Genomic DNA, 16,915 nt, shown 5'->3' with positions numbered 1-16,915 from the left:
TAATACACAGGTACACCTGAGACCACCCTACAGCAGGCTATAGTTAATACACAGGTACACCTGAGACCCTACAGCAGGCTTTAGTTAATACACAGGTACACCTGAGACCACCCTACTGCAGACTATAGTTAATACACAGGTACACCTGAGACCCCCCTACAGCAGGCTATAGTTAATACACAGGTACACCTGAGACCCTACAGCAGGCTATAGTTAATACACAGGTACACCTGAGACCCCCCCTACAGCAGGCTATAGTTAATACACAGGTACACCTGAGACCACCCTACAGCAGGCTATAGTTAATACACTGTTACACCTGAGACCACCCTACAGCAGGCTATAGTTAATACACAGGTACACCTGAGACCACCCTACAGCAGGCTATAGTTAATACACAGGTATACCTGAGACCACCCTACTGCAGGCTATAGTTAATACACAGGTACACCTGAGACCCTACAGCAGGCTATAGTTAATACACAGGTACACCTGAGACCACCCTACAGCAGACTTTAGTTAATACACAGGTACACCTGAGACCCCCCTACAGCAGACTATAGTTAATACACAGGTACACCTGAGACCACCCTACAGCAGGCTATAGTTAATACACAGGTACACCTGAGACCCCCCTAAAGCAGGCTATAGTTAATACACAGGTACACCTGAGACCCCCCTAAAGCAGGCTATAGTTAATACACAGGTACACCTGAGACCCCCCTACAGCAGGCTATAGTTAAGTTACACAGGTACACCTGAGACCCCCTACAGCAGGCTATAGTTAATACACAGGTACACCTGAGACCCCCCCTACAGCAGACTATAGTTAATACACAGGTACACCTGAGACCCTACAGCAGGCTATAGTTAATACACAGGTACACCTGAGACCCCCCTACAGCAGGCTATAGTTAATACACAGGTACACCTGAGACCCCCCCACAGCAGGCTATAGTTAATACACAGGTACACCTGAGACCCTACAGCAGGCTATAGTTAATACACAGGTACACCTGAGACCACCCTACAGCAGGCTATAGTTAATACACAGGTACACCTGAGACCCTACAGCAGGCTATAGTTAATACACAGGTACACCTGAGACCCTACAGCAGGCTATAGTTAATACACAGGTACACCTGAGACCCCCCCACAGCAGGCTATAGTTAATACACAGGTACACCTGAGACCCTACAGCAGGCTATAGTTAATACACAGGTACACCTGAGACCACCCTACAGCAGGCTATAGTTAATACACAGGTACACCTGAGACCCTACAGCAGGCTATAGTTAATACACAGGTACACCTGAGACCCCCCTACAGCAGGCTATAGTTAATACACAGGTACACCTGAGACCACCCTACAGCAGGCTATAGTTAATACACAGGTACACCTGAGACCCCCCTACAGCAGGCTATAGTTAATACACAGGTACACCTGAGACCCACCCTACAGCAGACTATAGTTAATACACAGGTACACCTGAGACCACCCTACAGCAGGCTATAGTTAATACACAGGTACACCTGAGACCCACCCTACAGCAGACTATAGTTAATACACAGGTACACCTGAGACCACCCTACAGCAGGCTATAGTTAATACACAGGTACACCTGAGACCACCCTACAGCAGGCTCTAGTTAATACACAGGTACACCTGAGACCACCCTACAGCAGGCTATAGTTAATACACAGGTACACCTGAGACCCTACAGCAGGCTATAGTTAATACACAGGTACACCTGAGACCCCCCTACAGCAGGCTATAGTTAATACACAGGTACACCTGAGACCCCCCTACAGCAGGCTATAGTTAATACACAGGTACACCTGAGACCCCCCCCTACAGCAGGCTATAGTTAATACACAGGTACACCTGAGACCACCCTACAGCAGGCTATAGTTAATACACAGGTACACCTGAGACCACCCTACAGCAGGCTATAGTTAATACACAGGTACACCTGAGACCACCCTACAGCAGGCTATAGTTAATACACAGGTACACCTGAGACCACCCTACAGCAGGCTATAGTTAATAAACAGGTACACCTGAGACCCCCCTACAGCAGACTATAGTTAATACACAGGTACACCTGAGACCCCCCCTACAGCAGGCTATAGTTAATACACAGGTACACCTGAGACCACCCTACAGCAGGCTATAGTTAATTCACAGGTACACCTGAGACCCTACAGCAGGCTATAGTTAATACACAGGTACACCTGAGACCACCCTACAGCAGGCTATAGTTAATACATAGGTACACCTGAGACCCTACAGCAGGCTATAGTTAATACACAGGTACACCTGAGACCGCCCTACAGCAGACTATAGTTAATACACAGGTACACCTGAGACCACCCTACAGCAGGCTATAGTTAATACACAGGTACACCTGAGACCCCACTACAGCAGGCTATAGTTAATACATAGGTACACCTGAGACCACCCTACAGCAGACTATAGTTAATACACAGGTACACCTGAGACCACCCTACAGCACGCTATAGTTAATACACAGGTACACCTGAGACCCCCCTACAGCAGGCTATAGTTAATACACAGGTACACCTGAGACCCCCCTACAGCACGCTATAGTTAATACACAGGTACACCTGAGACCCCCCTACAGCAGACTATAGTTAATACACAGGTACACCTGAGACCCTACAGCAGGCTATAGTTAATACACAGGTACACCTGAGACCCCCCCTACAGCAGACTATAGTTAATACACAGGTACACCTGAGACCCTACAGCAGGCTATAGTTAATACACAGGTACACCTGAGACCCTACAGCAGACTATAGTTAATACACAGGTACACCTGAGACCCCCCCTACAGCAGACTATAGTTAATACACAGGTACACCTGAGACCCTACAGCAGGCTATAGTTAATACACAGGTACACCTGAGACCCCCCTACAGCACGCTATAGTTAATACACAGGTACACCTGAGACCCCCCTACAGCAGGCTATAGTTAATACACAGGTACACCTGAGACCACCCTACAGCAGGCTATAGTTAATACACAGGTACACCTGAGACCCTACAGCAGGCTATAGTTAATACACAGGTACACCTGAGACCACCCTACTGCAGGCTATAGTTAATACACAGGTACACCTGAGACCACTCTACAGCAGGCTATAGTTAATACACAGGTACACCTGAGACCACCCTACTGCAGGCTATAGTTAATGCACAGGTACACCTGAGACCACCCTACAGCAGGCTATAGTTAATACACAGGTACACCTGAGACCACCCTACAGCAGGCTATAGTTAATACACAGGTACACCTGAGACCCCCTACAGCAGACTATAGTTAATACACAGGTACACCTGAGACCCTACAGCAGGCTATAGTTAATACACAGGTACACCTGAGACCCCCCTACATCAGGCTATAGTTAATACACAGGTACACCTGAGACCCCCCTACAGCAGACTATAGTTAATACACAGGTACACCTGAGACCCTACTGCAGGCTATAGTTAATACACAGGTACACCTGAGACCCTACTGCAGGCTTTAGTTAATACACAGGTACACCTGAGACCCCCCTACAGCAGGCTATAGTTAATACACAGGTACACCTGAGACCACCCTACAGCAGGCTATAGTTAATACACAGGTACACCTGAGACCACCCTACAGCAGGCTATAGTTAATACACAGGTACACCTGAGACCCTACAGCAGGCTATAGTTAATACACAGGTACACCTGAGACCCTACAGCAGGCTATAGTTAATACACAGGTACACCTGAGACCACCCTACAGCAGGCTATAGTTAATACACAGGTACACCTGAGACCCTACAGCAGGCTATAGTTAATACACAGGTACACCTGAGACCCCCCCCTACAGCAGGCTATAGTTAATACACAGGTACACCTGAGACCCTACAGCAGGCTATAGTTAATACACAGGTACACCTGAGACCCTACAGCAGGCTATAGTTAATACACAGGTACACCTGAGACCACCCTACAGCAGGCTATAGTTAATACACAGGTACACCTGAGACCACCCTACAGCAGGCTATAGTTAATTCACAGGTACACCTGAGACCCTACAGCAGGCTATAGTTAATACACAGGTACACCTGAGACCACCCTACAGCAGGCTATAGTTAATACACAGGTACACCTGAGACCACCCTACAGCAGACTATAGTTAATACACAGGTACACCTGAGACCACCCTACAGCAGGCTATAGTTAATACACAGGTACACCTGAGACCCCCCTACAGCAGGCTATAGTTAATACACAGGTACACCTGAGACCCCCCTACAGCACGCTATAGTTAATACACAGGTACACCTGAGACCACCCTACAGCAGACTATAGTTAATACACAGGTACACCTGAGACCACCCTACAGCAGACTATAGTTAATACACAGGTACACCTGAGACCCCCCTACAGCACGCTATAGTTAATACACAGGTACACCTGAGACCACCCTACAGCAGACTATAGTTAATTCACAGGTACACCTGAGACCCTTCAGCAGACTATAGTTAATACACAGGTACACCTGAGACCACCCTACAGCAGACTATAGTTAATACACAGGTACACCTGAGACCCCCCTACAGCAGGCTATAGTTAATACACAGGTACACCTGAGACCCCCCTACAGCAGGCTATAGTTAATACACAGGTACACCTGAGACCACCCTACTGCAGGCTATAGTTAATACACAGGTACACCTGAGACCCCCCTACAGCAGGCTATAGTTAATACACAGGTACACCTGAGACCACCCTACAGCAGGCTATAGTTAATACACAGGTACACCTGAGACCACCCTACTGCAGGCTATAGTTAATACACAGGTACACCTGAGACCCCCTACAGCAGGCTATAGTTAATACACAGGTACACCTGAGACCCCCTACAGCAGGCTATAGTTAATACACAGGTACACCTGAGACCCCCCCCTACAGCAGGCTATAGTTAATACACAGGTACACCTGAGACCCCCCTACAGCAGACTATAGTTAATACACAGGTACACCTGAGACCCCCCCCTACAGCAGACTATAGTTAATACAACCTGAGACCCCCTACAGCAGGCTATAGTTAATACACAGGTACACCTGGGACCACCCTACAGCAGGCTATAGTTAATACACAGGTACACCTGAGACCCCCCTACAGCAGGCTATAGTTAATACACAGGTACACCTGAGACCCCTACAGCAGGCTATAGTTAATACACAGGTACACCTGAGACCACCCTACTGCAGGCTATAGTTAATACACAGGTACACCTGAGACCCCCCTACAGCAGGCTATAGTTAATACACAGGTACACCTGAGACCACCCTACAGCAGGCTATAGTTAATACACAGGTACACCTGAGACCACCCTACAGCAGACTATAGTTAATACACAGGTACACCTGAGACCCCCCCTACAGCAGACTATAGTTAATACACAGGTACACCTGAGACCCCCCCTACAGCAGGCTATAGTTAATACACAGGTACACCTGAGACCACCCTACAGCAGACTATAGTTAATACACAGGTACACCTGAGACCCCCCCCTACAGCAGGCTATAGTTAATACACAGGTACACCTGAGACCCCCTACAGCAGACTATAGTTAATACACAGGTACACCTGAGACCCCCCTACAGCAGGCTATAGTTAATACAACCTGAGACCCCCCCTACAGCAGACTATAGTTAATACACAGGTACACCTGAGACCACCCTACAGCAGACTATAGTTAATACACAGGTACACCTGAGACCCTACAGCAGACTATAGTTAATACACAGGTACACCTGAGACCCCCTACAGCAGGCTATAGTTAATACACAGGTACACCTGAGACCACCCTACAGCAGGCTATAGTTAATACACAGGTACACCTGAGACCCCCTACAGCAGGCTATAGTTAATACACAGGTACACCTGAGACCCCCCTACAGCAGGCTATAGTTAATACACAGGTACACCTGAGACCCCCCTACAGCACGCTATAGTTAATACACAGGTACACCTGAGACCACCCTACAGCAGACTATAGTTAATTCACAGGTACACCTGAGACCCTTCAGCAGACTATAGTTAATACACAGGTACACCTGAGACCACCCTACAGCAGACTATAGTTAATACACAGGTACACCTGAGACCCCCCTACAGCAGGCTATAGTTAATACACAGGTACACCTGAGACCCCCCTACAGCAGGCTATAGTTAATACACAGGTACACCTGAGACCACCCTACTGCAGGCTATAGTTAATACACAGGTACACCTGAGACCCCCCTACAGCAGGCTATAGTTAATACACAGGTACACCTGAGACCACCCTACAGCAGGCTATAGTTAATACACAGGTACACCTGAGACCACCCTACTGCAGGCTATAGTTAATACACAGGTACACCTGAGACCCCCCTACAGCAGGCTATAGTTAATACACAGGTACACCTGAGACCCCCCTACAGCAGGCTATAGTTAATACACAGGTACACCTGAGACCCCCCTACAGCAGGCTATAGTTAATACACAGGTACACCTGAGACCCCCCCTACAGCAGACTATAGTTAATACACAGGTACACCTGAGACCCCCCTACAGCAGACTATAGTTAATACAACCTGAGACCCCCCTACAGCAGGCTATAGTTAATACACAGGTACACCTGGGACCACCCTACAGCAGGCTATAGTTAATACACAGGTACACCTGAGACCCCCCTACAGCAGGCTATAGTTAATACACAGGTACACCTGAGACCCCCCTACAGCAGGCTATAGTTAATACACAGGTACACCTGAGACCACCCTACTGCAGGCTATAGTTAATACACAGGTACACCTGAGACCCCCCTACAGCAGGCTATAGTTAATACACAGGTACACCTGAGACCACCCTACAGCAGGCTATAGTTAATACACAGGTACACCTGAGACCACCCTACAGCAGACTATAGTTAATACACAGGTACACCTGAGACCCCCCTACAGCAGACTATAGTTAATACACAGGTACACCTGAGACCACCCTACAGCAGGCTATAGTTAATACACAGGTACACCTGAGACCACCCTACAGCAGACTATAGTTAATACACAGGTACACCTGAGACCCCCCTACAGCAGGCTATAGTTAATACACAGGTACACCTGAGACCCCCCTACAGCAGGCTATAGTTAATACACAGGTACACCTGAGACCCCCCTACAGCAGGCTATAGTTAATACAACCTGAGACCCCCCCTACAGCAGACTATAGTTAATACACAGGTACACCTGAGACCACCCTACAGCAGACTATAGTTAATACACAGGTACACCTGAGACCCTACAGCAGACTATAGTTAATACACAGGTACACCTGAGACCCCCCTACAGCAGGCTATAGTTAATACACAGGTACACCTGAGACCACCCTACAGCAGGCTATAGTTAATACACAGGTACACCTGAGACCCCCCTACAGCAGGCTATAGTTAATACACAGGTACACCTGAGACCCCCCTACAGCAGGCTATAGTTAATACACAGGTACACCTGAGACCCCCCTACAGCAGGCTATAGTTAATACACAGGTACACCTGAGACCACCCTTCAGCAGGCTATAGTTAATACACAGGTACACCTGAGACCCCCCCTACAGCAGGCTATAGTTAATACACAGGTACACCTGAGACCCCCCCCTACAGCAGACTATAGTTAATACACAGGTACACCTGAGACCCCCCCCTACAGCAGACTATAGTTAATACACAGGTACACCTGAGACCCCCCCTACAGCAGACTATAGTTAATACACAGGTACACCTGAGACCCCCCTACAGCAGGCTATAGTTAATACACAGGTACACCTGAGACCCCCCTACAGCAGGCTATAGTTAATACACAGGTACACCTGAGACCCCCCCTACAGCAGACTATAGTTAATACACAGGTACACCTGAGACCACCCTACAGCAGACTATATTTAATACACAGGTACACCTGAGACCACCCTACAGCAGACTATAGTTAATACAACCTGAGACCCCCCCCCCCCCCCCTACAGCAGTCTATAGTTAATACAACCTGAGACCCCCTACAATGTTTTGTGATTCCTGGCCCAGTTTCGTGACTCCTGGCCCTGTTTCGTGACTCCTGGCCCTGTTTCGTGACTCCTGGCCCTGTTTCGTGACTCCTGGCCCTGTTTTGTGACCCCTGGCCCTGTTTTGTGACTCCTGGCCCTGTTTTGTGACTCCTGCCCCTGTTTTGTGACTCCTGGCCCAGTTTCGTGACTCCTGGCCCAGTTTCGTGACTCCTGGCCCTGTCTCGTGACTCCTGGCCCTGTTTCGTGACTATAACTTACCTTTCCAACTCTGTCAGGTGGTAGATGGCTTCTTTGTGAAGAGGGTCCAGGATGTGAAGGAGTCTGTTGCCTACCTCACTGTCATGACCCGATACCTCGCCAAGCTATACCAGGTAACTATATATACACACACACACACACTTGACCAGATGCCTGACCATGGCACTTCTGAAAGCCTATATCCCACTGAGTTATTTGCACAATAATTTTTCAGTTTAATTTCGGGAATTGATAAGGTGCAACGTAAAAAAAAAATCAAAATCACCCGACCTCAACCCAATTTGAGATGGTTTGGGATGATCTGGACCGTAGTGTGAAGGAAAAGCAGCCAACAAGTGCTCAGCATATGTGGGAACTCCTTCAAGACTGTTGGAAAAGCATTCCAGGTGAAGCTGGTTGAGAGAATGCCAAGAGTGTGGAACGCTGTCATCAAGGCAAAGGGTGGCTACTTTGAAGAATCTAAAATATATTTTAATTTTAATTAACACTTTTTTTTTGGTTACAACATGATTCCATATGTTATTTTATAGTTTTTATGTCTTCACTATTTTTCACAATGTAGAAAATAGGAAAAATAAAGAAAAACCCTTGAATGAGTAGGTGTTCTATAACATTTGACTGGTGCTGTACACAAACACACAACTGACCAGATACATCACCCAGTTGTACCAGGTCATGATACTGCTGTTTAGGATTCTATGTGATTTTGAATAGAATAAACATTTAAAACTAAAAAGGTAACTACAGTATTCAGCATTTGACTCTCGCCCCATACTGAATAGAATGATAATGTAGTGGTAGTGGTAATGGTGATGTAATATAGTGGTAGTGGTAATGTAATATAGTGGTAGTGGTAATGTAATATAGTGGTAATGGTAATGTAATATAGTGGTAATGGTAATGTAATATAGTGGTAATGGTAATGTAATATAGTGGTAATGGTAATGTAATATAGTGGTAATGGTAATGTAATATAGTGGTAGTGGTAATGTAATATAGTGGTAATGTAATATAGTGGTAATGGTGATGTAATATAGTGATAGTGGTAATGGTGATGTAATATAGTGGTAGTGGTAATGTAATATAGTGGTAATGGTAATGTAATATAGTGGTAATGGTGATGTAATATAGTGGTAATGGTAATGTAATATAGTGGTAATGGTGATGTAATATAGTGGTAATGGTGATGTAATATAGTGGTAATGTAATATAGTGGTAATGTAATATAGTGGTAATGGTGATGTAATATAGTGGTAATGTAATATAGTGGTAATGGTGATGTAATATAGTGGTAATGGTGATGTAATATAGTGGTAATGGTGATGTAATATAGGGGTAGTGGTAATGTAATATAGTGGTAGTGGTAATGTAATATAGTGGTAATGGTAATGTAATATAGTGGTAATGGTAATGTAATATAGTGGTAATGGTAATGTAATATAGTGGTAATGGTAATGTAATATAGTGGTAATGGTGATGTAATATAGTGGTAATGGTAATGTAATATAGTGGTAATGGTGATGTAATATAGTGGTAATGGTGATGTAATATAGTGGTAATGGTAATGTAATATAGTGGTAATGGTGATGTAATATAGTGGTAATGGTAATGTAATATAGTGGTAATGGTAATGTAATATAGTGGTAATGGTGATGTAATATAGCGGTAATGGTAATGTAATATAGTGGTAATGGTGATGTAATGTAATATAGTGGTAATGTAATGTAGTGGTAAAGGTAATGTAATATAGTGGTAATGGTAATGTAATATAGTGGTAATGGTAATGTAATATAATGGTAATGGCAATGTAATGTAGTGGTAACGGTAATGTAATATAGTGGTAATGTTAATGTAATATAGTGGTAATGGTAATGTAATGTAGTGGCAAGGTAATATAGTGGTAATGTAATATATATGTAATGTAATGGTAATGTATCTGTAATATAGTGATAATGGAATATAGTGGTAATGTAGCGGTAATGTAGTGATAATGTAGTGGTAATGTAATATGGTGATAATGCAGGAGTTATCTAATGGAAATGTGGTGGTTATATAGTGGTAATGTAAAAGAGGTAATGTAGCTGTAATATAGTGATAATGCAGCTGTAATATACTGGTGATATAATGGTACTGTAGTGGTAAATGCAGCGGTTATATAGAGGTGATATAGAGGTAATGCAGCTGTAATATACTGGTGATATAGTGGTAATGTAATGGTAAATGCAGCGGTTATATAGAGGTGATATAGAGGTAATGCAGCTGTAATATACTGGTGATATAGTGGTAATGTAATGGTAAATGCAGCGGTTATATAGTGGTGATATAGAGGTAATGCAGCTGTAATATACTGGTGATATAGTGGTAATGTAGTGGTAAATGCCAACTCTGGTGCTCTTCCCATGTGTTCACATATCTCATTATTCATCCAGTGGTATTCACTGGTTTCCATCTTATTGTTTTCTGATTTAGAACCATACGTTGGTCTGTCGCTCCAGGGAGCTGGAGGGGGATGGACAGAATGAGGAAGAGTGTGGAGGCAGGGAGAGAGAGGACCCCTCCTGTTCTCTCATCTCCTTCGCAGAGTTCAACCAAGGAGCTGTCAAGAACAAGGTGTTAGTTAATCCTCTCTGTCTCTACAGTGAGAGGTGTTAGTTAATCCTCTCTGTCTCTACAGTGAGAGAGGTGTTAGTTAATCCTCTCTGTCTCTCTACAGTGAGAGAGGTGTTAGTTAATCCTCTCTGTCTCTACAGTGAGAGAGGTGTTAGTTAATCCTCTCTGTCTCTCTACAGTGAGAGAGGTGTTAGTTAATCCTCTCTGTTTCTACAGTGAGAGAGGTGTTAGTTAATCCTCTCTGTCTCTCTACAGTGAGAGGTGTTAGTTAATCCTCTCTGTCTCTCTACAGTGAGAGAGGTGTTAGTTAATCCTCTCTGTCTCTACAGTGAGAGAGGTGTTAGTTAATCCTCTCTGTCTCTCTACAGTGAGAGGTGTTAGTTAATCCTCTCTGTCTCTACAGTGAGAGAGGTGTTAGTTAATCCTCTCTGTCTCTCTACAGTGAGAGAGGTGTTAGTTAATCCTCTCTGTCTCTCTACAGTGAGAGGTGTTAGTTAATCCTCTCTGTCTCTCTACAGTGTCAGACAGTGAGAGAGGTGTTAGTTAATCCTCTCTGTCTCTACAGTGTCAGACAGTGAGAGAGGTGTTAGTTAATCCTCTCTGTCTCTACTGTGAGAGAGGAGTTAGTTAATCCTCTCTGTCTCTCTACAGTGTCAGACAGTGAGAGAGGTGTTAGTTAATCCTCTCTGTCTCTACAGTGAGAGAGGTGTTAGTTAATCCTCTCTGTCTCTACAGTGTCAGACAGTGAGAGAGGTGTTAGTTAATCCTCTCTGTCTCTCTACAGTGTCAGACAGTGAGAGAGGTGTTAGTTAATCCTCTCTGTCTCTACTGTGAGAGAGGAGTTAGTTAATCCTCTCTGTCTCTCTACAGTGTCAGACAGTGAGAGAGGTGTTAGTTAATCTTCTCTGTCTCTCTACAGTGTCAGACAGTGAGAGAGGTGTTAGTTAATCCTCTCTGTCTCTCTACAGTGTCAGACAGTGAGAGAGGTGTTAGTTAATCCTCTCTGTCTCTCTACAGTGTCAGACAGTGAGAGAGGTGTTAGTTAATCCTCTCTGTCTCTCTACAGTGAGAGAGGTGTTAGTTAATCCTCTCTGTCTCTACAGTAAGAGGTGTTAGTTAATCCTCTCTGTCCCTACAGTGAGAGAGGTGTTAGTTAATCCTCTCTGTCTCTCTACAGTGAGAGGTGTTAGTTAATACTCTCTGTCTCTCTACAGTGTCAGACAGTGAGAGAGGTGTTTGCCAGACAGCTGATGCAGATCTCGGGACTCTCTGGTGATAAGGCTGTTGCTATACTAGAGCACTACAGTACTCTACACAGGTACCCCCCCCCCACACACACACACACACACAAAGCTGGTGGCCGCTTGGCTTTTCAATTCAAGGGGCTGTATTAACATGGGCTCTGTAGGGTGTGTTTGTGAACAGAGCCTCAGGACCAGCTTGCTTAGGGGACTCTTCCAGGTTCATCTCTCTGTAGGTGATGGCTTTGTTGTGGAAGGTTTGGGAATCGCTTCCTTTTAGGTGGTTGTAGAATTTAACGTCTCTTTTCTGGATTTTGATAATTAGTGGGTATCGGCCTAATTCTGCTCTGCATGTATTATTTGGTGTTCTACGTTGTACCCGGAGGATATTTTTGCAGAATTCTGCATGCGGAGTCTCAATTTGGTGTTTGTCCCATTTTGTGAAGTCTTGGTTGGTGAGCGGACCCCAGACCTCACAACCATAAAGGGCAATGGGCTCTATGACTGATTCAAGTATTTTTAGCCAGATCCTAATTGGTATGTTGGAGTTTATGTTCCTTTTGATGGCATAGAAGGCCCTTCTTGCCTTGTCTCTCAGATCGTTCACAGCTTAGTGGAAGTTACCTGTGTCGCTGATGTTTAGACCGAGGTATGTGTTCGGGTTCGTTCCTTACGTCTTTCGTTGTCAATCATTGGTTCATTGGTGAAATTAGCATTATGACAATTATCTTTAATTGAAAAAACTTTATTAGTGCAGACAGAAGTTGACAAACGGGAACAGGAACATAGCACGTTTCTGAGTAAGTTCTGTCCCCCAACACAAGGTCTTATTGGTTAGTTTTATGAAACCAAAGTCCCGCCTTTGTGATGTCACTGACTTCCATCATTACCTTTCTCCTCCTGAGACCAAAACCCAGCATCCATGGCTATACAAACATAGAGTTTATCTAAAAGCTTGGCAATAAATGTCCCCTTCCCCAAAGTTGGTTTATTGTGTAATGTCTGACGAGTCTCCTACACGCCCCTGCAGAGTGCTGTCTCAGTCACACATTGAGTGTATGAGAAAACAACTGTGGAAAACCCAAAACCCAGTCACTGACCCATAGTTTCCCCCATAGTTTCCCCTCCAGTCACTGACCCCCATAGTTTCCCCTCCAGTCACTGACCCCCATAGTTTCCCCTCTAGTCACTGACCCATAGTTTCCCCTCCACTCACTGACCCATAGTTTCCCCTCTAGTCACTGACCCATAGTTTCCCCTCTAGTCACTGACCCATAGTTTCCCCTCTAGTCACTGACCCCCATAGTTTCCCCTCTAGTCCCCTCTAGTCACTGACCCCCATAGTTTCCCCTCTAGTCGCTGACCCATAGTTTCCCCTCTAGTCACTGACCCATAGTTTCCCCTCTAGTCACTGACCCATAGTTTCCCCTCTAGTCCCCTCTAGTCACTGACCCCCATAGTTTCCCCTCCAGTCACTGACCCATAGTTTCCCCTCTAGTCACTGACCCATAGTTTCCCCTCTAGTCACTGACCCATAGTTTCCCCTCTAGTCACTGACCCATAGTTTCCCCTCTAGTCACTGACCCATAGTTTCCCCTCTAGTCCCCTCTAGTCACTGACCCATAGTTTCCCCTCCAGTCACTGACCCATAGTTTCCCCTCTAGTCACTGACCCATAGTTTCCCCTCTAGTCACTGACCCATAGTTTCCCCTCTAGTCACTGACCCATAGTTTCCCCTCTAGTCACTGACCCATAGTTTCCCCTCTAGTCACTGACCCATAGTTTCCCCTCTAGTCACTGACCCATAGTTTCCCCTCTAGTCACTGACCCATAGTTTCCCCTCTAGTCACTGACCCATAGTTTCCCCTCTAGTCACTGACCCATAGTTTCCCCTCTAGTCACTGACCCATAGTTTCCCCTCTAGTCACTGACCCATAGTTTCCCCTCTAGTCACTGACCCATAGTTTCCCCTCTAGTCACTGACCCATAGTTTCCCCTCTAGTCACTGACCCATAGTTTCCCCCATAGTTTCCCCCATAGTTTCCCCTCTAGTCACTGACCCATAGTTTCCCCTCCACTCACTGACCCATAGTTTCCCCTCCAGTCACTGACCCCCATAGTTTCCCCTCTAGTCACTGACCCCCATAGTTTCCCCTCTAGTCGCTGACCCATAGTTTCCCCTCTAGTCACTGACCCATAGTTTCCCCTCTAGTCACTGACCCATAGTTTCCCCTCTAGTCCCCTCTAGTCACTGACCCCCATAGTTTCCCCTCCAGTCACTGACCCATAGTTTCCCCTCTAGTCACTGACCCATAGTTTCCCCTCTAGTCACTGACCCATAGTTTCCCCTCTAGTCACTGACCCATAGTTTCCCCTCTAGTCACTGACCCATAGTTTCCCCTCTAGTCGCTGACCCATAGTTTCCCCTCTAGTCGCTGACCCGTAGTTTCCCCTTTACTCACTGACCCATAGTTTCCCCTCTAGTCACTGACCCATAGTTTCCCCTCCAGTCACTGACCCATAGTTTCCCCTCTAGTCACTGACCCATAGTTTCCCCTCTAGTCACTGACCCATAGTTTCCCCTCTAGTCACTGACCCATAGTTTCCCCTCCACTCACTGACCCATAGTTTCCCCTCCAGTCACTGACCCATAGTTTCCCCCATAGTTTCCCCCATAGTTTCCCCTCTAGTCACTGACCCATAGTTTCCCCTCCAGTCACTGACCCATAGTTTCCCCTCTAGTCACTGACCCATAGTTTCCCCTCTAGTCACTGACCCATAGTTTCCCCTCTAGTCACTGACCCATAGTTTCCCCTCTAGTCACTGACCCATAGTTTCCCCTCTAGTCACTGACCCATAGTTTCCCCTCTAGTCACTGACCCATAGTTTCCCCTCTAGTCACTGACCCATAGTTTCCCCTCTAGTCACTGACCCATAGTTTCCCCTCTAGTCACTGACCCATAGTTTCCCCCATAGTTTCCCCCATAGTTTCCCCTCTAGTCACTGACCCATAGTTTCCCCTCTAGTCACTGACCCATAGTTTCCCCTCTAGTCACTGACCCATAGTTTCCCCTCCACTCACTGACCCATAGTTTCCCCTCTAGTCACTGACCCATAGTTTCCCCTCCACTCACTGACCCATAGTTTCCCCTCTAGTCACTGACCCATAGTTTCCCCTCTAGTCACTGACCCATAGTTTCCCCTCTAGTCACTGACCCATAGTTTCCCCTCTAGTCACTGACCCATAGTTTCCCCTCCACTCACTGACCCATAGTTTCCCCCATAGTTTCCCCCATAGTTTCCCCTCTAGTCACTGACCCATAGTTTCCCCTCCACTCACTGACCCATAGTTTCCCCTCCACTCACTGACCCATAGTTTCCCCCATAGTTTCCCCCATAGTTTCCCCTCTAGTCACTGACCCATAGTTTCCCCTCCACTCACTGACCCATAGTTTCCCCCATAGTTTCCCCCATAGTTTCCCCTCTAGTCACTGACCCATAGTTTCCCCTCTAGTCACTGACCCATAGTTTCCCCTCTAGTCACTGACCCATAGTTTCCCCTCTAGTCACTGACCCATAGTTTCCCCTCTAGTCACTGACCCGTAGTTTCCCCTCTAGTCACTGACCCGTAGTTTCCCCTCTAGTCACTGACCCGTAGTTTCCCCTCTAGTCACTGACCCATAGTTTCCCCCATAGTTTCCCCTCTAGTCACTGACCCATAGTTTCCCCTCTAGTCACTGACCCATAGTTTCCCCTCTAGTCACTGACCCATAGTTTCCCCTCTAGTCACTGACCCATAGTTTCCCCTCCAGTCACTGACCCATAGTTTCCCCTCTAGTCACTGACCCATAGTTTCCCCTCTAGTCACTGACCCATAGTTTCCCCTCCAGTCACTGACCCATAGTTTCCCCCATAGTTTCCCCTCTAGTCACTGACCCATAGTTTCCCCTCCAGTCACTGACCCATAGTTTCCCCTCTAGTCACTGACCCATAGTTTCCCCTCTAGTCACTGACCCATAGTTTCCCCTCTAGTCACTGACCCATAGTTTCCCCTCTAGTCACTGACCCATAGTTTCCCCCATAGTTTCCCCTCTAGTCACTGACCAGTAGTTTCCCCTCTAGTCACTGACCCATAGTTTCCCCTCTAGTCACTGACCCATAGTTTCCCCTCCAGTCACTGACCCATAGTTTCCCCTCTAGTCACTGACCCATAGTTTCCCCTCTAGTCACTGACCCATAGTTTCCCCTCTAGTCACTGACCCATAGTTTCCCCTCTAGTCACTGACCAGTAGTTTCCCCTCTAGTCACTGACCCATAGTTTCCCCTCTAGTCACTGACCAGTAGTTTCCCCTCTAGTCACTGACCCATAGTTTCCCCTCCAGTCATGCAGTTAGGCGTCAGAGGGCACCCTATTCCCTACATAGTGCATTAGAGCCCTATGGGTCCTGGTCAAAAGTAGTGAAGTATAGAGCTCTTTTTAGGTTGTTTCTTTCTAGAAGCATTTGTCTTGTCTAGGAGTTAGAGGGCTGGTCTCTCCGTTGACGTAGATGAGAGAGGGCTGGTCTCTCCGTTGACGTAGATGAGAGAGGGCTGGTTCCTCCGTTGACGTAGGTGAGAGAGGGCTGGTCTCTCCGTTGACGTAGGTGTGAGAGGGCTGGTCTCTCCGTTGACGTAGGTGAGAGAGGGCT

At 46.3% G+C, this 16,915-nt stretch overlaps 1 protein-coding gene across 2 annotated transcripts in view; it reads left to right on the top strand.

The window, feature by feature from the left end:
• Positions 1–16,915, top strand: part of mus81 (MUS81 structure-specific endonuclease subunit) — a 32,536-nt gene that overhangs the window by 13,215 nt on the left and 2,406 nt on the right. Inside the window, exons 12-14 of one of the 2 annotated variants that reach the window (XM_064931030.1) lie at positions 8,394–8,489; positions 10,846–10,986; positions 12,201–12,304. In XM_064931030.1, the coding sequence (XP_064787102.1) occupies positions 8,394–8,489; positions 10,846–10,986; positions 12,201–12,304 (341 nt within the window). The remainder of the gene's footprint in view (positions 1–8,393; positions 8,490–10,845; positions 10,987–12,200; positions 12,305–16,915) is intronic. The other variant, XM_064931031.1, reaches the window with a different exon arrangement.

Source organism: Oncorhynchus masou, chromosome 23 (assembly GCF_036934945.1).
Source record: "Oncorhynchus masou masou isolate Uvic2021 chromosome 23, UVic_Omas_1.1, whole genome shotgun sequence".
Lineage (NCBI taxonomy): Eukaryota > Metazoa > Chordata > Actinopteri > Salmoniformes > Salmonidae > Oncorhynchus > Oncorhynchus masou.
Note: the sequence above shows the minus strand (reverse complement) of the source record. Positions and strands in the feature narration are given on the sequence as shown.